Source organism: Rhipicephalus sanguineus, unplaced genomic scaffold, assembly GCF_013339695.2.
Source record: "Rhipicephalus sanguineus isolate Rsan-2018 unplaced genomic scaffold, BIME_Rsan_1.4 Seq1177, whole genome shotgun sequence".
NCBI lineage: Eukaryota > Metazoa > Arthropoda > Arachnida > Ixodida > Ixodidae > Rhipicephalus > Rhipicephalus sanguineus.
In genome coordinates this window covers 34,219-57,104 of record NW_023614444.1, presented here as the reverse complement: position 1 = coordinate 57,104, position 22,886 = coordinate 34,219, and the positions used below count along the sequence as shown (strand labels likewise).

The 22,886-nt window shown below is 45.4% G+C and overlaps 2 protein-coding genes across 3 annotated transcripts; both read left to right on the top strand.

Annotated features, from left to right (window-relative positions):
- Window positions 1–2,669: 2,669 nt before the first annotated feature.
- Window positions 2,670–11,492, top strand: LOC119376328 (O-acyltransferase like protein; the record flags this gene model as incomplete). 2 transcript variants are annotated; one of them, XM_037646215.1, is given in 6 exon segments in its annotated part: window positions 2,670–2,749; window positions 4,759–4,881; window positions 4,994–5,114; window positions 5,929–6,115; window positions 9,295–9,437; window positions 11,266–11,492. In XM_037646215.1, coding segments are annotated over 6 exon segments (843 nt in total), but the record flags the coding sequence as incomplete, so codon positions are not given.
- A 7,119-nt stretch (window positions 11,493–18,611) lies between these two features.
- Window positions 18,612–22,507, top strand: LOC119376326 (uncharacterized). Its single transcript, XM_037646214.2, has 3 exons — window positions 18,612–18,934; window positions 21,097–21,305; window positions 22,283–22,507. Exons 1-3 carry the CDS (start codon window positions 18,898–18,900, stop codon window positions 22,505–22,507), a joined length of 471 nt encoding a protein of 156 aa, XP_037502142.2. The 5' UTR covers window positions 18,612–18,897.
- The last annotated feature ends 379 nt before the right edge of the window (window positions 22,508–22,886 follow it).

The window sequence follows — 22,886 nt, the reverse complement described above, 5'->3', positions numbered from 1 at the left end:
TGTGGTGCTGCTCATTTGCATGCGAATGTATGCTTACTGAATACCCAGTGAAGAATGCGGATACCTTTCGCTACACCTGTTCACTTATTACTATGTCCAAGCTCCCATGAACCTTTTCCGGCACAACGCATTGCTGGGCAGCAAAGGACTCGAGTTTCTCCAAGCGTATGAGTGATACGCAAAGCATCCACTTTTTTGTCCAGAGATATGCGCTTCCATTCCACTTACACCACAGAATCAGAAATTGCTGAGCAAGTAGCCATCGCACTGGCGCTTGTCGACTCAAAGAGATCGAGGATCCACAGCGATTCTAGGGCAGCCGTCCGATCATTTGCCAAAGGAGTTATTTCCAGACAGGCTCTGGCAATTCTCAAGGGAAAAGTAATCAAACCACACACGATCATATGGTTTCCTGCTCACATGGGAAAAATCAACGGTGCTCGCGTGAACCTCAACCAATCTGCCCACAATGCTGCAAGAGGACTTGCCAACCGTGCAGCCACAAGGCAAGAAGATGCTGTGGTTTCAGAATGCAGGGATCACCTCCTCTCTTACAACGAGCTAACCAAGCACTTCTACCTAGGACGCAGGGTCTTCCCCCCTCCGCACAGTAAAGTAAATAGAGCACAGGCCATTACGCTAAGGCTCTTACAAACAAGAACATATCCGAACCCGTTGTTAATTAACAAGGTTTATCCGGAGTTCTCTACTCCTACAACATGCCAAACATGCCACGAAACCATAGATCTCACTTATATGCTCTCGCGTTGCTCTGTGTTACGCAGCGACAAAGAAAACACTGAAGAGCGGTGGGACGCAGCTCTGCACAGCCCGACATTAGAGGGACCATTATTGGCAGTACAACGGGCCCGCGAAGCGGCCGGGAGCAGGGGCGTAGCCAGAAATTTTTTTCGGGGGGGGGGGGGGGGGTTCAACCATAGTTTATGTATGTTCGTGCGTGCGTTTTATGTGTGCGTGCCTATATACGCAAGCAAAACTGAAAAATTTCGGGGGGGGGGGGGTTGAATCCCCCCAACCCCCCCTCTTGGCTACGCCCCTGGCCGGGAGGCTAGGTCTTTCGGTCCCAACGTGGGAGCGGCCCGCTTCGGGATAGGAAACTAGCACGACCTATTGGACCTCAATAAAGTTCTTTCATCCATCCATCCATATGCGCTTCCATTTCATACATCCATAATGACAAGCACGCGTTTGAGGGCTAAGGCTGTACAGCTGTCGCTGCCGGCTGGCTACGAAAATATGTAGGCAGCAAATCGAGTTCAAAGTCAATAGATGCACTTTTCGTCACTTGGTAATCAAGCACCGTTGTCAATGTGAAATCGCGGCCTCCGCGATTAGCTGCGGTGGCGCGCCATTGGCGGAGCTGATCGCTAACGCCACGGTAAAACTATGCCGCAAAAAAATGCGGTTGTACTTGTTGAAGTGGTCAACATGACCTGCGAGGCATTGGGTAGTGTCACGGAATATGTTCGTAGAAGTGAAATACGCGCTCCACCGAGTTTTGTCAAACTGAAGTGCGTTAGCACTGGGTTTTATGACGCTTCGGTGTGGGATTTAGAATAGCTCGTACAACCGAATAGTTCGTTTAATTGGCGTCCGTTCGAGTGGTATTTTACTGTATAGAAGTTAGTGAAGGCTAGAGACGTCATGCTCCCTGGATAGATCGCGTGTGTCCCTATTCAAAATGATACTTTTATCAGGTAGCCACCACATATATGACAACACACACACACACACACACACACACACACACACACACACACACACACACACACACACACACACACACACACACACACACACACACACACACACACACACACACACACACACACACACACACACACACACACACACACACACACACACACACACACACACACACACACACACACACACACACACACACACACACACACACACACACACACACACACACACACACACACACACACACACACACACACACACACACACAGAAACACGCGCGCGCACGCGCGCACACACACGCACATACTCGCAAACACACGCATGCACACGCGCAAACACACGAACACACGCACACACGCGCACACACAACAAAGACACACACACACACAAAATGCACACGCGAGCGCGCACATTAATGTTGGGGACTGTTAGCAAACATAATAGATTATTTCCTACAGCAGTTTCGTATTACTAATGTTCTACGATGTTAATAATTGATAATTTATTTCTTTTTATGTCTATGATCCTTCAATAAAGAAACTTAAGCATTAACAATTGTACACGAACGTTTGATCATCACAAGTGTTTAGAAAAATTCGCTGGATAAGTAGCACTCAAGATTATTTTTAGTAATCATGATTTCGAACGCCTTTGAGTAATTACCTCTTTTTAGGAGCGATTCACGTACCCATTCTAAATCGAGTTTTCAAGATATTGTCGTTAATGTCAAGCCGGAAAGAAAGACACTCGTTTTCGCCCGCACTGCTGTGTAGTGTAATCGTACGAAAGGCTGAAACATTGTTACATCTAGCTTCCTTACGAGAATGAGTTTCAGTGTAGATACTCATACTAAGCGGACCAGTTAAACTTATAGAGGCAGCTATTTCAGCCGGCACATGTGATGTTTACTGTTGAAATATTTGTCTTGACCCTTCTTTCAGTGTTTGATACACCTCTGGTACGTCAGTACCGAGATGCAACTCTTCACCCTCACACTGCCATTCATCATGCTTCTACCAAGGTACGATAGCCATTATGCGTATTTGTAAAAATTTTTTTCAAAACGTGTGAAACAATTCCTTTCATTAGCAACATTCATGTTTTCGGGCACTTGAAAAAATATTGCAGCCCCCAAATTATTAAAGAGTTAATACTATTGACCTGTGTGAAAGCAAAGCTTCTGATGGTTAGCGCAAACGGAACACGGACGAAAGGAAGAAAAAAACGATGACACAAGCGCTATCTAACAACTGAATGTTTATTGGAAAAATCACAGATATATATGTCTAAGAAAGAGGCATATATATTTTCTCTTTCCTAGACATATATATTTGTGATTTTTCCAATAAACAATCAGTTATTAGATAGCGCTTGTGTCGTCGTTTTTTTTTCTTCCTTTCGTCCGTGTTCCGTTTGCGCTAACCATCATGAGCATTCTCCAACTCGCCCAATTCGCTACCCTCTTAAAGCAAAACTTCAATACGTTAATTGACGCTACTGTAATTTGTCTTCAGAACCCATTCCTTCCACACACTATTCCATTGCACACAAAAGCTAAGTGCATCTACATGGTTCATCGTTTTCGCGCTTTCTTTTATTTCACTTTTCAAAACTGAGGAGCTTCACGTGTATATGATATACAGTAGATAGTTTCGCTATACGCTAAAGACTTAACGATCCAAGATCAACGTATCTGCTGTAGTCGGAATTGCGTTTTACACGTTCTTTTGATTGTCATCCACTTGTTTCGCTTAGCTATAAATTTATTGCGATATCAATTATATGCACTCTCGGCTGGTTTTTGCCGGCGCCGTCCGCGTCACTGTGGCCGTCGTGTTCTGTATAAAGTCCAAATAGACAACATCGCCCCGAGCGTCGTATGTTCTACGTGCGAGAAAAAAACCGCGAGCGCTGCCGACGAACGCGGCTGAAGTAGAGGTGAAACGCGCTGGCCATCTCCGTCGCATGAAGGGTCCCGCTTGGGAGGGCTGCCGTCGATGCCGCCTCAAACAGAGAGGAAACACCCCGCTCGTCTTTCTTTGGGGGTGGCTGCGTCGCTCGGGCAGCAACTGCGACGTTTGATCAAAAGGGCGCGGTCGCCCGCGTTATCTCTTAAGGCTCCAATACACGGCTCATACATCTGCACGTGCTATGCTGTCACCGCCTACTTCGCATTGAAGAAACTTGGTGCAACTTGGCATTCCTTCATTCACGCACACATGCATACGTGCAAGAACACACCCCACGAACAGCGCTCACTACCAACTGTTTATATGTGCGTAAAGGAACCCATATATACTTATACGACGATGCGCAAGAGCAAAGACCAACAATTATGCGCGTGTGCAATGATCAACCATGAGACGCATAAGTAACAACCAACCACCACCTAACATAACAAGGCAAAAAGAGAAAAAAAAAAACGCTAGCAGCACTTTAAATTCTTGCTTCAAGAAAAGAGCGAACCTTCTGTGGCTCTGTTCTCGAAGGAAATCTATTTTCTTGAAGCAAGAATTTTAAGTGCTTACGGGGTTACGGGGCACGTTTCGTGGTTACGGGACACGTTTTGGCACATAAAAGCCCATGAGATGTTGTTATTAGGAATCCCGTTAGTTCTGGATTTGTCGCTCCCGGACAACGCCAGCGACACCGGCGCCTACACTGACACCACATCTTCTGAGACACGGGCTCTATAACGCTATTACGTTAACAGGTCACATCGCGCCGTGAGTCCCCGCGGCTGTAGACATAAAACTAAAGAGCACATTGTAATAGGTCAATACAGTGTTTCTCTCCCCTCACTTAAAATTTGTTCTAAGCCTACCGACTCTTTCATCAATATTTTGATAGTTGTATCACACAAAAAGTAACTTGTTGTACCTCATAGCGTACTTCTATATTTACTTATCGATTGCAGGTGCATGATCTTTATTAAAACGGATTTGTACACACTGCTGCATGGTTTGTTAAGCTCGCGAATTTTTTTTGCGTTACAGCAGCAATGGATAACCTGAGAATTTGTGCTTCCAGATTTCCCAAAACAATTGTTACGGTGCTTTTGATGGCTGGACTTGCTTGCAGCACTTATACGGCCTTCCGCACATTCTTCTCGAATCTGCTGTACGGCATGACAACTGGCACGAACGATGGACGGTATAGTGGCGTTTAAATCTTCAATGACTCTTTTGGGGATTAAAACTTTATTTTTACTTTGTTTTCCTTCGCATACGATTAAAAATATAAGAGGCCTTTTTTTTTCTTTCAGGCGCATATTCAAAACTTTAGAGGTCATTTATTTTAGGCCAATAACCCATGTGGCGACGTACGTAAGTGGAATCCTGGCAGGGTACATGGCTGTGAGATACAAGGAGGTCACCATATCTCCTGTAAGTATATAAATGCTGTGTCATTTCTGGCTTTTTTTATACTTGCCCTTTCATGTAATCAACGGGAAGCGATAAATATGCGGTAGTGCTGTCCCAAATATTTCCTAAAAATAAAAGGCGGTTTTTGCGTAGCTTAATTTTCTTTAAAGGTCAGTTATTTTGGGCTTGCAACCTAGAAAACAATATAAAAACTGAATACCGTACTAACCACTTCCGCATATCTCTTCTGAAGTATATTAATCTTCTGTCGTGTGTTTACACAAGCGTACATCAAATTCGAGCTGAATTTCGTTTATAGCCTCGACTTGCCGCAGCAAAGCATTAGAAATGAGTTTAAAGCTCTCTCGACATAAAATCCAGCCCCTTCTCCGTATCACCGACAAAAATCTCCTTGTAGTTAAGAGTATCGACTCTCTTTGTCCGCCTCGCAAAAGAACGGCCACTTTTTATGCCCTGGGAGCCACAGCACTACGCAAAAGAATAATAATAACGTGTATACTCAACACCTCAAATGTCATTGTTTCTGTTTCTTTACACGCTATGTCCTGGGCCACAAATCACAAGTACGCGCAGCTGATGTGTCACGTCCCGAAATGATTGCGGATTGTGTGCTTTGCTTACTGCAGTCTGGCCTTGGGGGGATGGGACAGGGCGTTCGTTGTGTGCAAGAGCATCAGATTTCTCGTTACCAGTCTGACCCCCCTTTCTTTTCAAACCAGCACGAACACCACTACAGCTGCCAGCTCATCAAAATGGGAAATTGTCTTCCACAAAAGAAAATACAAGGCTTTATTTTTCAATTCTCTTCGTGCAGGTTGCGCAAGCACTGCTCTGGCTTCTGTCAGCGGCAGTCGCGTGCTTCATTTTATTTGTTACACTGCCTTGGAATCGAGGAAACTTGCCAGACCCCATCACAAACGCTATATACGGAGGTTACCATCGGCTCCTGTGGTCAGTCTCACTATGTTGGCCAGCTTACGCCTGTGCTACGGGCTACGGAGGTGCGTATGTCTGTGTTTATGGCTACGCAGGTGTGTTCTCAATAACTGAAGTGAGGGTTGAGATACGTCGTAATATACAAGAATGTTTTGTGCTACGCCAGGAGAAAGAAAGAGAAACCCCGCGCCAGAAACATATCCTGATACAATGACCTTCCTGGTCTCTTCAGTTTGGCAGGCTTAACACGGCACCAAATTCAATATTTGCCCTTTCTTTAAAGTTAAAAAACTTGCGATAATTATGACCTTTTTTCACTAATGCGGCATTCAAGAGCCCCACTTTTTCTTGCGTGGCGCCATGACTGAAAACGCGCCGACACTCTTTGACCTAAACGATCGTAGCGCACAGTATCACATCAGCGCTGAGAGTAAAAGTGCTTAAACAAACGCAATTAACAGAAAGAAAAAGATAACAAAGCTAATCGTGAACTAATAAGATGACATCAGGGCAATTTTAAGCAGTTTTTGTGCGCGGAATCTGATGTTGCACAAGCAATGGTTAAACAGCGTTCGCCACACAATATGGTAAATGAGCCTCAGTGACGTCACTGGTGCGCCGTGCGAGCTGAGCTATGTCATATAAGGTGCAGCTCCCACTCGCATTTCATTTAACGCTTACTTCCTTCACATATTATAAAACTTTACAAAATAGTCATACCTCGAAAGAGCGTGTGCTTGGGCAAGTTGGTAATTCATGTTTACCTTTTAGCGCACAAACGAACAGGGACGAAAAATGACGCGGCCACAGCGCTAACTTCCAACATATGCTTTAGTTTCCAAAGGGGTACATATGAGGGTGCAATGGCGTAGGCAAGGGGGGGCGGGCACACCGGGCTCGTGACCCCCCTCCCCCCGCAATTTTTTTCTGCCATAGGATACAGAGCACAAAATGACACTCGACCACACTTACCTGCCCGGACCCCACGTCGGATCAAGGGCGTGCACCCCCCGAAAAATATTTCTGCCTACGCCACTGTACGGGTGTCCCAGCAAACTTGGGCCAAGGGTTAAAAAATACAACATTAGAGGCAGGCGAGTGAAGTCATTTTGCATATTGCTAACAGCCACCTTGCGCACTACAGACATTTTTTTGTTTTGTAAATAATTAATTTATTAATTAGGATTATTTAACTAATTTGATAAATATTGACTTTAGGCAAGAAATGGGATTTGCAAAGTTCGAGAGCGTCTTCACAAACCCGCATGCATTATTTGCGATAAAGAAAGTCTCACGTATACCATTTTTTACAAGCTGCAAAGAAAGACCGCGAAATAATAATATTTAAAAAAAAAACAGGTGACTAGCGCTAGAGTGTACTAGAACAGGGGAGTGCTCGGAACGGCCGTAGCACCAATATACTGTACAGAAAGTGAAGCCTAAACAGGGTCGATCCACCTGCGGCGCTGCGATCGGTAGTCTGCAATGTGTCGTCATTTAAGAGTTGGGCGCGGCTCCGCCAAAGTGGTGCAGGGGTAGAATGCCCGCTTCCCACTCAAAAGGCCCGGGTTCCAATCGCAGCTGTAGATAGTGGGTTTTTATTCTTAGTGCCACTTTTTATAGCTGTGTTGGTTTTCCTTTGTTTCGTAAAACTAGCTTCTGTTGCTACGTATTGCTACAAAAAGTAACGCAAAATGTGAAATCTCGTTTCGAGACTCGTATTCACGAAAATCTCGGAGGCCATACTTCACGTTTTTCTTCAATCCCGGGCGGTGGCGCAGCAAATAACTGCACTCAGTGTGAAATTTCTTCCATTTTACTTCACATTTTGAACCAACACGTAGCAACTGAAGCTAGTTTTAAGAAACAAATGAAAATCAATACAGCTATAAAAGGTGACACTAAGAATAAAAACCCGCCATCTACAGCTGCGATTCGAACCCGGGCCTTTTGGGTGGGAAGCGAGCATTCTACCCCTGCACCATTTCGGCGGAGACGCGCGCAACTCTCAAACACGTCACATTGCAGACTACTGATAGCAGTGCCGCCAGCGGATTGACCCTGTTTGGGCTTCACATTTCGGAGCTCGTTCCGAGCACTCCCCTGTTCTAGTAGACACTCTACTAGCGCATTCGCGCGCCGCGATCATGCTGCTCTCACCTGTGGTTTGAGCGAACGAAATCAGCTGCGGCCGCGAATCGCCGGCTCCGTTGCATCGGTAGGGCGGTAAGTTGCCGGTGGTTTCTTGGCCCGCTTCAGCCAGTTGTAACGGTGCAAGTTGTAGCGAGCGCGGGCCAAGAAACCACCGCCAACATATTAGCCTACCGCTGCAACGGAGCCGGCGAGTCGCGGCCGCAGCTCAATTCGTTCGCTCAAACCACGGCTGAGAGCAGCATGACAGGCTGCGTGAGCACGCAAATAACGAGTGAACTGGAGGCGTGGGCCATCTGGCTATCCACTGCAGGAAATGTGGGTGCGATCCCATATATACGCAGTGCATTGTGATAGGAAGAAGCCAGACGACAAGAACGCATGAGATAATTGAAGCGGCGAATAACGCTAGTTTGGGAAACACGTGCGCTAGTGCGCCCTCAATCGACCTATAAAAAAAGGACTTGATTTTTTAAAGAAGGCCCACAGGGTGACCCGACGGTAATGGCATTCTGGAATGACTTCTTGATCTCGTAAAAAAAAATTCGGTATTGTTTTGTTTTGACTGGATATCCTAACTTTCTATGCAGGCATGCATCTTCGCTTTATTATATGCATTCATCCTGAACAATGCGCCTGCGTGCGTCGCTGTTTGTTGCATATATATCTACCCCTTTGGCAAATAAAGCATATGTTGGAAGTTAGCACTGTGTCCGCGTCGTTTTTCGTCCTTGTTCGTTTGAGCGTTATAAAGTAAACAAATCATATCTCGATTCTATTGGAAGTAAGTTACTTGATAACACGCCGTTATAGCCCAGTGGCAATGGCGCTGCGCTACGGAGGTCGCATGTTAGAGTCCAAGCCATGACGCCCAGATTTCGATAGAGGCGCAATGCGCAGACGCTCGCGTACTTAGATTTCAGGGCACATTAAGGAACCGCAGGTTGTCAAAGTTAATTTATAATGCCCCAGTACGCCGTGCTGCATAACTGAATCGTGGTTTTGACACGTAATATTCCAGAATAATTTTTCAGTCACTCGGTTAAATTTCATTATTAGGGAGGCTCACCAACGGTACAAATGAATCTCGCAGGCATGATGGCGCGGATGTCATCATGGAAAGGGTTCGTTCCTCTTGCAAGGCTCACGTACGGCGTGTATCTTCTCCAAGGAGTATTCCTTCTTCTACGAATGGCGCTGGTAAAGACACGCTTCAACTTGGACGACTTTTTTCAGGTACGACAGACAGGTGTTAGCATGAACACACCGTGGCTTGAAGAACAGAACATCTCGACAGTTTAAAAAGTGGAATTTCTTGATCAGAAGTCTGGCAGATTATTTCTAAACTCGAGAACAGCTTGTTTATTAATAAATTATTATTTTTTTAGTTTCGCCGCTCACTCCGATACGGTGCCTTTTTTTTTAAGCTTCGGAATGAACGTTACCTTAACGGAGTAGTCATATTGTCCCCTGACTATACGATGAAATGAAAACACTACGAAATACTTCATTCGACATGAATTGGAATGAGCTATGTAATATTCATTGCAAGTTCGGCTGACGCTACTAGAAGTGACATGCACATTGACCCAATTTGTCTTTTTACTGTAATTGTTTTCTTTCTTCTCCGCTTTGCAAAATGATTTACTTAGCATTAAGGCCATTCCGCGCACCTCACTTTGAGTTTTATGCAATTCCTCATTGCTCAATGCCGGACTGTTTAGTGGACTTTTGTAGCGATTATGAGTGCAGTGAGTCCATTTTCTCTTACATTATGTAATTCTGACGCAAGCAAGGCAAGACATATATGCGATTCCCGAAGTTGGTTACGTCTAACATCAGTATAACCGCATAATGGCCTTTAACTTTGATCTTTTTGCTATCATGCGTTTACCAGTGCTTCAGTCAAGGAACACCACGGAGATATGTACACAAGCGCAACTTTGATTACTTCTCTTCCTTTCTATAAGAATGACAAGCCGTCAAACGAGGAGTGACGCTGAAAACGACGTATATGCAACGAATTACCTCTCTTCGCAAAGGCAACGAAGACAAGTCCCGTTGTGAAAACCTTGGCTGTAGCCGCATTCCTCGTTTGACGGCTTTTCATGACTTCGAGCCTCCATCTTCAAGTCATTTCTTGGATTTATTCACTATGGGAGAATGTATACAGACGTATTGTCAGGGACCAGCGCGGATTGGAAACGAGGACAAAAGTAGCAGGAAACACACAAGACGAGCGCCGACGAGCGCTGTATACAAACGGTTTGCCATATATTCCGCTTGCACTGACGAGCATAAGAAAAATATAATCGCTTTCGTACTACATGTAATGAACTACAGGAAAACTTATTTAAAGATTCATTTTGCCATATCGCTCAGAGTTCATTCTGAAATTAGATCAAGACGAAAACGCCTCCGGTTAATATTACATATACAAGAAGCATGCGCTGTTGCCTTGTTAGCTGTGTTTTTGGCTGTTTTCGTGACAGCTGACATTGGGGCGAGTATATACAGTGCTCACAGAATGCAACGCACCAATTTAGAGCTAAGTAATGCACGTATTTTGTTTCCACCATGTTTGGTTCGTGTCATATTTCCTCGTAGACTTACATCAGAGCCGACATAACCTTTAGTGGTTATATTCGCAGCGACTTAGCGTAGTTATTGCGAGCAATTGCCCATACCTTTTATTATTCTGAAAGTTTTGATGTCGCACGTTACTCCGTGAGCAATGTGCAGTTGCATGGCGGAAAAAGACAATGTCACTTGAAGCAGACAAATTCCAGGGTTTGCGTCTATTCTTTCCTCGTCCGTGTAACATTAAGCTGTGTACGCCATGCATTTGCTGTTGTTATCAGAAGCAAACTTGAAGGGACTTGAACACAGATACATTGGTATTATTTACGATAGTCTTTCTGTTTTAAGGTTTTTAATGTGAATCCCCTTCCATGTGACTCTCGGTGACTCTAGGAATGCATTCTCTTCGTGCTCATGCCGCCATGCTTCAGTTATCGTTGCATCCCTTGTTGTTCAGTTACATTTTGTTTTTCTTCTTTTTCAGCTCACGAACACACTGGGAATCATCGGCATCAGTTACTACTTCGCATACCTGCTCTTTCTTTTGTGTGACGCCCCTATTGAAAATTTTTATGAGCACGTTTTTGGCGGCGAAGTGCCTGAAACTTCGCAGCTTCCAATAGCTGCTCCTAGGCCCGCCCAAACAAATGAGCAAATTCGACGGCTTCCCTGATCATTTGCAGTAAAGCATATGCTTCACTTACACCGAGATAAGTACAAATACACATCAGTAATAGCGAAATATTTGTGCTTTTTCATGTTTTTGTGCAGCACTGACAGTAAGTAGTCGTGGTAAATAAAGCAACAATAAGCCGCTTCAGTTTTTTCTCACGCTTCTTTAACGTCTGGTCTGATTTCAATCCAATGCACATAAATGTGTCAGCCAAAACCGGCTACCTGAAAATTCGCCGTGCCACAGAAACTTCCATAAAATGATGTGTAACACATGTCTACTTCAGCATCTAGACTCGGTTGAGACGATTTAAGCACCCCTTGTTTCTATGTCCGCCAGCTCAATGCCATGCGTTCCGCATTGTCTAAGTAGCCAGTGAAATTTATTCTTGCGATCTGTTTACTGCTCAGTTCCCACTGCAATGTCGAAGACCAAAATATGTGAGCAAACATGCGATAATTTGTAAAACAGGCTTAGCGTGGCAAGGTTTCATCGGCGCGAGGTAGTTGGTTCCAAACGAATAGAATTGCCCACTGTAGCTTGGCAACCGTTGATGCTTGCCAGATACTCTTGGGAAATTGCAGATATTGTGAGCTGTGGGCGCTGTAGGAATCGTTTAAAGCGTAGATTTCTTCGGTGTTTTCGAAGAAGGAGAAATCGATCAACAAAGTTGGATATATTTTGATCAAAAAACGTCGTGCCCTGCGTAAACTTGTGGTGCTCTAACACCGCTGTAAGGACCGAGTGGTGGTTTCGTCACGTTTGCGAGTGCGTGGCTCAAAGGAACGGGCGACAAGAGAATACGCATGAATGAATTTCAATAAACATTTATGGTGACAAGGGATTCTAGGGACGACTGACGGAGAATAAGCACAGAGATAAACACACATAATTAATATGAGAGTCCTAACCGCGGAATGCCCGATCAAGGTTACAAAAAAAGAACGTCTCACGACTTGTAGATGTCGTTGTCTTGCGGAGGGTCAGTCCACGTGCGGCGACGAGTCTCGTCGAAGGCGAGCCCAAGCACGCAGGTGACACGTCCCGTGTGCCTTACAGCAGGGAGACAAGGCCTTCGGAAGGCCTCCCGTTTGATCACGGCCTTGCGCCGTCCCAGGTGGCGACGGTGTTCAGGAACTCGTGACGCCTGCCCGCCGACACAGCAGGAGCCGCGCCGGGTACTGGTAGCACCAGGCAGGTACCTCGGCTCCCCAGGTCTCACCAAGAACAGGCCGGAGGAGCTCCCCGGACAGCGTCCTGATCCGGCACGTCCTCGCTGGAGCCACCGCCAACGTCCGACCCACCAGGCAAGCACCAGTCCTCGCTGAACACGGCCACGACAAACTTCTCGGACAGCGCCCTGATCCGGTGTGTCATTCGGCTAGCTTCGCTCAGCCCTCTGCGCGTTCTTGTTCTTGTTCACACGCAACTTTGGCTCACACCCACTGTGGGGGATTGGCCAAGACTTGAGTGGTTTTATAAATGTTATAATTCTTTAGAGGGGAGGTTACAGAATAGAAAAATTATAAATTTGATAGGAAATTTTGACACTTGATCAAATATGAAAAATAAATAACAATAATAAAATAAAATAAATAAATGCCCGAATTTTTAAAATATATACATGTGTTGACACAGAAGAATAATAATATGGATTATCTAATTAACCGATTGGTTTCATTGAGGTAATCCCTCAGAGCCACGCAAACCTTCGCATTGGGGAACCCAGAAATAGAGGCCCCAAAAGACAAAAGCACAGGCACAGATAAATTCATTCCAATAGCCCGTAAAGGTCTTTCCAAATGAGGTTTTTCGTGCTGTAGTATATCGCCTGCAGGTCAGAAAGAAATGATCAATTGTTTCCAGCTCACCACAGAATGCGCACAGTGGAGAAGGTGTATCGAGCAGACCTGTGTTGATAGAAATTTAGCCTCGGTACACGACTATCGCAGCCTCGTAATTGACACTTCCAGCTTACGGGTTTGACAAAATGGCCTCCGCCAGGGATATAATAAATGCCGATATTCTGTGGAACTTGTGAGTGCTCTGTCTGCAAAAACTTCCATAATGCTACGCCTGCGAAATCGCGCAGCCGTCACATAAGCGGATGTTGGAAAAGATGGTAAAATCGGTCCATTAATCGACGACTTCGCTAAGGAATCGGCAGTTTCATTTAGGAGCAACCCTTTATGTCCAGGAACCCAAACTAAGCGAACTTTTCTCAAATGCACGGGCACCAGTGCACGAAACGCCTTTATTACGTGGGAGTCAACCCCAGCAGAAAGTGCAGCACAGAGGGATAGGGAATCTGTGATTATAACGGCAGATGTAATTGTCGAGTTTAACTTGCGCAATGCGAGCACTACTGCCAGAAATTCAGCCACAAAAACGGGTATGAAATCGGGTAGTCGAAGGGAATAAGACCAGTCCGCGTTCCACACGCGCCTCTCTTCTTTCTCGTCTTCTTTTCTTGTTTTTTTTTTCTCGTGCCGCCGCCGCGCGTGCCACCTGCCCCTGGCTCGCCTTCATGTCGCCGTCGTCTTCATTCTCACAAGTCCGCACAAACATCTCAAAATTGCACCAAAAATTCACAAACATATAAATTTCTTTCAGAAATTCCCTTCATTCACTACAACCGCAGGTACGCCAAGCCGAAATAGGAGCACGTATAGTATGTGCCACACCCTACACAACCAAACCAAAGTGACCAACCATGTTCCAAGTTCATTTCAGAGTATATATTTGTTTGCATCCATAAACAATGCAGTTTCGTTCCGCTACCGGGAAATACCGATAGCAAGAGAATACAAGTGCCTCGGAGTATGTGTAAATGAAGGTGACATACACATGGAGGCACGGGAAATAGCAAAGGGTAATAGCAATGCTGCAATAATGAAGCACAGAGCGTTATGGGGATGCGAGAGGTACGAGGTGCTTCGAGGTTTGTGGAAAGGTGTAATGGATCCGGGCTTACATATAAGAACACAGTGGTGCACAATAAGTCATAGGTGCAATCAGGACCGGCGTGAATCAAAGGACTGTGGGACGCCTCGCGTTGAGTGCTCACAGGATGACGACAAATGAGGCTGTAATGGGCGATATGGGATACAAGTTCTGAGGCGAGAGAAGCTCAGGGCTAAATAAGGTTCGAAGAGAGGTTAAGGAATATGAAGGACAGTAGATGGGCAGAGAGAGTGTTCCGACTTTTATAGGAAAAGCGTTGACTCACAGTGGACAAAAAAATCACAGCATATCCACGTGGTGAATGATGATGAGTGGGGCGAAGCGAACTCGCGCTGCAGCACGGCGATGGCATTGGCGCGAGCGCGGTCCTTCTTGATGGAAGATATTGTGACTAGATTGTTTGAGAACCACAATCTGTTGCACACACCGCAACTATGGCCGAAACTGTTATCAAGGGAGTCCCGCTGGAAGCGCGCGTCGGCGCCTTCGGGCAGAGCCCGCCTGATGCGTTTTGCAGCCACTTCACGTGCTCGCACAGCCTCGGGCTCTGCCTGCCGGTACGCTGCGCTTTCTCGTCGTTTCATGGTCCTTCACATTTTGAAGATCCGATTCGCGCCGCAGCCGTGCAGCTTAGGCCTCGCGGGCTCGAACGGCGGGGTCTTCGCGCCGCAGCCGTGCAGCTTGTCGAGCAGCTTCGGCCTCGCGGGCTCGAACGGCGGGGTCTTCTCGCCGCAGCCCTGCAGCTTGTCGAGCAGCTTCGGCTCGAACGGCGAGGTCTTCTCGCTGCAGCCGTGGAGCTTGTCGAGCAGCTTCGGCTTCGCGGGCTCGAACGGCGGAATCTGATTCGCGGCGTCGACGTGCAGCTTCGGCCTCGCGGGCTCTCACCTCAGGATTCTGTCTGCGAGCGCGCGCTGCCGCCGCCTTCCGTGCCCTCCGTTCCGCAGCCTTGTCTTCCATCTGGCGACTCCGAGCTAAAGAGAAAGCGTACCAAGAGGGAGCCTCATGGCGCGTTACTTCTGAAATGTTGTCTTCGGGTGTCGTTGAAAACACGAGACGGAGTAAAGAAGAAAGAACGCCACACAGGCGAACACGCAAAACGAGTGTGTCACACGTCCACGTCGTCTTCTTCTTCTACTGCATACCAGAACGCGCGCTTCTCACGAGCTAGAGGTGGCTACAACAACGCTACAAACAAACGGAGGATGGACAGACCCCCGGAATAAGGAGATTCGCCCCTAAAAGAACTAGAAGACCAGGAAAGTAAACGGCTGGCAGTGCAAGCGATATGGCAACAAACAGCGCTATGCTAAATGTCAAAGAGGCAGGGAGATCTATTGCGTAGCAGCGTTAGGGAGAAAGAAAATACAAAAGCAAACACGACTCTGAGTAACTACCGAAAGGGTACAGAGGAAATGAGGCGCGAAGCATTTTAGGACAGCTCAAAGGGAAGCGCTTTTCTATTTGAAGCAAGGTCGGGTTGCTTTATAACGCTTCGTATAAAGCAAAATTCAGTAGAGAATACGGCTGTACTTGCGTGGGAAATGAAACGACAGAACATAATTTAGTTGAACGTGAATGCACCCACCGTATGTATGTTTGAGCCACAGGCGTAGCCAGGGGTGGAAGGTGGTTCAACTCCCCCCCCTCCCCCCCCCCCCCGAAAATATTTCTAGTAACACTACTAGTTTAGGCACAAGCCTACACGGAGCCTGGTGTTTCAGTGATACCACTGGAAAGGTAAACCGGTCGACGGTATCAATAAGTAAAAGACGGTTGAAGAGTTGGTACCAGGAAAGTTGGGAGAAAGGGCAACAACACATAGTGGAAAAACTAAACTTACTCTGCCTTGAGGCGCAGAATGTTGGGCTGTGAATTTTGGAGTTTTTGATAGTGCAAAGATGTTTATTGGACGGCACTCGGCGACAATGCGCAATGGCGGCAGTCAAGGTGGAGCACGGACTCCCAGCACGAGCGGCGTTCTTTCAGAAAGGTGCCCACTAGAAGGCGCAAGAGAGGACGACCCATTACTGCGTTCCAAGGCTTCGCAACAATAGGAAGAAAATTGTGATTGAGATAGACAAGACATTAGGCCGAATTAAATTATAATTATAATGAAAAACTTTTTCCGGCTTGGTGGCACACAGGTAAACGCACCGTTAGAAAGGGGACGCTCACAGCATCCATACTTCTATCCATCCATCCACACGAAGAAGTATAGAGATCAAGCAGACCGGCTTTTCACCTTATGAACAAGTGAAAGGGAATTACATAACAATAGTTGTTGGGGTTTAACGTCTCAAAACTACGATATGATTATGAGGGACGCCGTAGTGGAGGTCTCCGGAAATTTCGACCACCTCGGGTTCTTTAACGTCCCCTAAATCTAAGTACACGGGCCTCAAGCATTTTCGCCTAAATGCGGCGCCACGGCCGGGACTTCGATCCCACGACCTTCGGCTCAGCAGTCGAGTACCATAACCACTAGACCACCGTGGCGGGTAAAGGGAATTGTGGAGGAAAAGGTACGCAGATGAGAGAACATTGATAGCCACAACGACACCGCTGTTGGTTACTGAGCTCTGTAGAGGTCAATTTCTAAGCTTGCTGTGTTGGTTCCTGGCATGGGGCAGCGTCGCTTGAAGACCACACAGATATGAGTGAACACTTTCACTGCAGTTGCCGCATGCTGAAATCCGTGCCGATTTAAATACCTTCGCCACCACACAGTTCACAGTATCACCGTACATGTGATAGAGCATGTGACACAGTGATAGAGCACGTGAATTGGATTGAGCGCTTCAACGTAATTCTTCGCCCCCTTTGATGTACTCACTCCATCGGGCAAGAATGCTTGATAGAAGGGACAAATCTTGTTTTTGAAGAAAAAAGTTTATCTTCGAGCCAAACTGCCATTGTGGAAACAACTATGCTGAGTGTATGTGTGAATGAACAGTATGAATACTCTTTGTTTTCATCGAAAGGAATGAGATAGATAGATAGATAGATAGATAGATAGATAGATAGATAGATAGATAGATAGATAGATAAAATGAGCCATTGTTGCATTGCGACAATAGAGCATATAGCCGTACTAGCAATAGACCGTACTACTATATATATATATAGAATATCTTCGATAGAATACGAATATCCACCTTCGAATACCGAATCGAATATCGATCAAAGGAAAAATAGATAGCTATAGATAGATAGCTATCTAGATAGATAGATAGATAGATAGATCAGAAATATAGATAGATAGACAATAGATAGAATAAAGGAGTTACATGGGGCAAAGCTGTGCCAGACTGGGGTATCTAGTCCGCCACCACAACTGAGAAGTGGTCCCGCATAGTGAACGAGTGGTAGTGCGGCACGTTAGCGTACGGTACATGATCGCCAACAGCGCTGACGTCGGAGATGCACCAGCAATAAATCACACGTATCGCAGACAGATATAGTGCCTCCGTGTACTTACGATATATATACGAACGCAGCAGCAATATATGCATGATAATCGAATCGCATATTATTTTTCGAATATTCGAAGTTATAATATTCGAACTTTTCGAATACACGAAATCGAATACGATATTTCGAATGTAATATTCGACGAATATTCGAAACTCGAATATTCGCACACCCCTAATATATATATATATATATATATATATATATATATATATATATATATATATATATATATATATATATATATATATATATATATATATATATATATATATATATATATAGTAGTACAGTACTCTCCGAATGGTCGAATGCTGATGGATAAAAAAATTGTAAGAAGTAATGGCATGTAGCACGTCAGTGGTAGTTTAAAATACGCAGTTTAGATAAGCTTCCTACGTCTCTTTGCATCTTTCTATGCTTCCTTAACGTTGCACCTCCTTCCCTATAGCTTGCGCGTCGTTCAGTGCGACGCAAATCTTTGAAGTACGCTGTCATGGGCACAGCCCAAGAATTAGGCGACAGAGAAAACAATAAAAGAAGGGACAGTTACAACACGTGGGACTGTGAGAACAGTAGCACCGCAGAGGCTTTAGCTGAATACCGGCCCTCGCATTTCGCTGGGACACTATAACATTGCGGTGGGAACGGCGAGGTGTGCTTGCAGGAAGCAATGCATATGCAGCTGGTAGAGCCGTGATTTCCTGCGTCTATGAGAAGGCATCGCATCTTCGTGCGCGTTCTTTCGTCAAAGTCTTTCCTATTCTGCAGGACGGTCTTTTTTCACCATTTCAACATGACGGTACACTTTTTGCCTTTCTTTCTCTTTGTCGCACTGCTGCAAGAATCAGTTCATTCTCACCCTCCCGAATCGACGACAAGGGACATTGAAACGGACATTCAGCGATTAGACGACTTCGTCGTGAAAAAAATACTGTCGTACTCTTCTGAAATCATGTCCACAGTCGACGTGAGCTCCGAGTGTACCTCTGGACTCTGAGGTTTATCATGGCGCTTAAAAGGCAAGAACCATGGGCCATCAGAAGTGAGTACCTGCCTTCCCACTTTTTAATACTCGCACACTCTCCTTTGTCGCTAGTGAAACCTCTGGATACTTCGATTGGAGAGTTTCTTCTGTGCGCGTTTCTGCTTTGCATATAGATGTGTACGTACAGCGTAAAGCTAGACTGGTCATTACAGAAGCAAAAGTATTGCCTGGTAAACGCGTTTGATGCTATAAGATTCGTTTCACAATAGCACGAGGGTTGGTGATCTCTGCCGATCAATAGGATCAATAGGTTGGTGATCTCTGCCGATCAATAGGCAACTTTCCATGTGACATCCGAGCGCACCTATTTGGTGGGAATGCGCTCAGTTTGGGGAGTCGCGCTATTTGGAAGCGTTGAGGTCCTGTAATGGCATAGCACCAGACCGGAAGCGTGTTTGTACCTATTTTATTAGTAGGTATGTGACGACAGGTGGCGTCTACCCCACAACCACGACAGGTGCTCTACTGGCAAGCTCTATCGTTGGCCAAAGGTTGACCAAAGAATAAAAAAAAAAACTATAAGACAATTTTCGAGATGAGAAACGCCAAAACAGCCGAGCAATGACGGGGTAGCTGCTGCACCAATTAGAAAAATGAGTGAGTTTTCGGTGGTATAGAAGGTGAACAGGAGGTGAACACTCAAACTGCAGTCCAGCTCCGTGGTTTTAAAAGTGACAGCATGTCCAAGTAAAAAGCAAAAAAAAGAAGTAGAACAAAAGAACCAGCAGCTGGATAGCTCAGACTTTCTTTAAATGAAAGAAATACGCCTCGGGATCACATCAGTAAGACTAGAGTATGTATTGAGCATTGCTTGCTTTGAACCAAACGGACAGAAAGAATCTGCTAGTTTAACATAATAATCAAGCTGTCCCACTTGATCGACCGCAATCCGGGTGCTCTTTCGGGAAACTGAACGTTTTCACTTGCGAGAGCAAATTATTGCCGGATCGCATGCAGCACCATCAGGATACACTGCAAGGCTCGAGTATTAAGCAGCTTCGCTTGGAATTATTCCGTGCGCGGAAAACATCGCAAGACAAGCAGCGGCTGCCAGAAAATCGTAGGTCGTAGGAAACAAGCTTAACGGGGAGCTTTCTTGGGCGCGTAGGTGCAACGTTGCCAGAGAACGGTAAGCACTGGCGAAACCGTCTGCTCTGTTATGTAAATCCTCTCCGAGTGTTTACCGCTCCAATAATTTTTACTCTATCAGCAAAAAACAGTTACAGGTCGACATGCAATAAATATAAACAAAATCCAACATTTTTTTTTGTTTGAGGGAGCCTTCTTGATGTGGATGTGTCAGTGTACTTTGAGACGAGGCCAACATGAACTCCGTTAAAAAGTACTTTTAAAACGACACGAACTTGCTTCATAATAATCCTAATTGACGGCCTACTCTATGTTCCATTTCAGGACGAAGGCCTCTCCCAGTAATCTCTTGTTTAATTTACCCTATCTCGTGCGAGCTGGTTCCATTTTATACCTGCGAACTTCTTCGATTTTTGTCACTCCATCAAACCTCCTGTCTCCTGTCTCGGCTATGTCTTCCATCCTTGGTGTTCATTCAGTAGCTGATCGTCGGTTATTTGTTCTTCGCATTACGGGACCTGCCCAGGTCCACTTTTTCTTCTTAATGTCAACTAGAATGTCGGCTACACCACTGTTTGTTCTCTAATCCACTCTGCTCTCTTCCTGCGTCTTCGTGTTATGCCTATCATTTCCCGTTCCATCGCACGTTGTGGTGTTCTTAACTCGTTAAGTTTCGTTGTTATCCTCCAAGTTTCCGCCCCGTACGTTAGCTCTGGCAGTATACAATGACTGTACACTTTCCGCTCGAGGGACAGCGGTAAATTGCCTGCCATCATTTGGGAATGCCTGCCGTAAGTGCTCCAGTCCATCCTTACTCGTGACTTATCTACCTTGTCAGTAACTGGTCGAGGTATACATACACCTGTACTGACTCCATCTCTTTTACTTGCACCAGGCTATTAATTATTATCTTTGTATTTCGCATACTCAGTATTTAGCCCTACTTTAGTGCTTTCTTCGTCCAGATTTTCGATCGCCCCTTTTTTTTGGAATTCCTCACCATCATTGCATCTTTACGCAAAAAATGTTGTGCCCACAAACTTTCGCTTACACCCACAATTTATTCGCAGTGATCTTTGCAAACGCTTTCATCCCGAACAACGTGCTGGAGTACAGTGTTTCCAACCTGGGAGGCTACGAGCAATGTTTACGAACGGTTGCACCTACGTATGACACGTCAACAGCCCTGAGAGGACAGTACTGCACCATGACTTTGAGAATCACCAAACGTTATGCGAAAAGTCTGGTGAAAAAATTCAACGCCATCGGTGACCTTGAGGTAATATTTTCGTATCTCTCTTGCTATATTAGCACTCGACGGCAATCACGCATGCCCTCAACCGTGACAATAATTATGCCGGTTACAGTTCCTTCGAAACTGCGGCTTCGTCGTTCAAACATTACAACAAGACAGTGAAATTGCTCTAAACGCGTTTTGCTTTACCGAACCACACAATGGCTTCTAAACCTAGTGAAAGTTATCGCACAATGCGCGCGAAGACTCTAATGGTGTAGTATTTTCTCTTTCAACACGCAATTCTAGACCGAAATTTTCTCCGATATATTGACGCTTTGCATAAACATTTGAAATGGAAAGGTACGATCATGGCGTCGCTCGAGTGAATTCTCGAGGCATTATGCACGAAAGAGGGGTGTCGACTTGGGTAACTCAATGGATCAAAAAAGGAAAAGAAAAACAAACTAACAAAAAAGATCGTTTGTGGAACATTCCCGATTTTACGTTCTCCTCACCTTTTTGACTTTTTATCTTCCCCTTTTAGCGGTGGCGGATGGTACAAAGAACCAATTTCGAGTACGCGACTTAGCTCACAAGTAATTCACTTTTCAAGCTACCTTATTCTACTTTTGATTCTACCCTCCTGTAACTCTATATCCACTATGTCTACACCAGTGTGTTGGGCTACAAGTTTGAACGGGTATTTTGGGAGATATAAAGCGTACGTTGCGAGCGCGGACTTAATTTGCATGGTGAGAGGTGGGCAGAGGAAGTGAGGACTTGGAACAAATCACAAAAGATAAAATTATTGCTGCTTTACGATCAGAGCAAAGCACAGTATTAATCATTGTCTATGACGAGAAAAATGATAGTACTACGAGCTCCTGCCGGCGTGACCACTATGTGTTGCGGCTTTGTGCACGGCAAAAGGCCTGGCGTTGCCAAAGTTAACAACAAAGAGAGAGAGGAAAAAAAAGACATACATGGAAATACGTAATACGCTCTTGTGTGTCATCCAGGGACGCTTCGATTTGTATGCTTTGCCAGACAAGATCAGAGGAAGAGACTACGCTTTCCTGTTGGGGATCTGTGGTCCTTCGACATGCAGCCAGGAGGATTTAATGTCACTCATCCATGCAGGTAAACAACTGCCATTGGCAAAATTATTTCGACGATTAGTGTCGGCCAGTATTGCGCAGTACGAGCAATATCAAACGTCGAGCGAAGAAACGCACTCAACGTAGTTTTACACCAGTCTTTCTTCTTGCAGCTGCTTCTACGTACGGATTTAACACCACAGTTAAAGGCTGCCGCATTCGAACGCCTCGAACAGTTTCTCCCTTCCAAGCGGTGAGCATGTAAGTATAATAAAAAAATAATAGCACAATAAAGAGTGCGCACGCGTCACTTTCAAGCCTACGTACTGTGACTGTGTACTCGACTTGCAGGAGCATATTGGGCTTTATTCTTGCGCTCGTCGTTGCCGGAACATCAGCCGACTTGCTCTCCCGCAGAATGGTGCGATGTGAAGAGACCAAGTATGGTGAGAACTTTGTGCTCAAACGTAAATAACACACTGTCCTCTTGTTCAACAAAATTGATTTTTTTTACATAGAAAAAGTT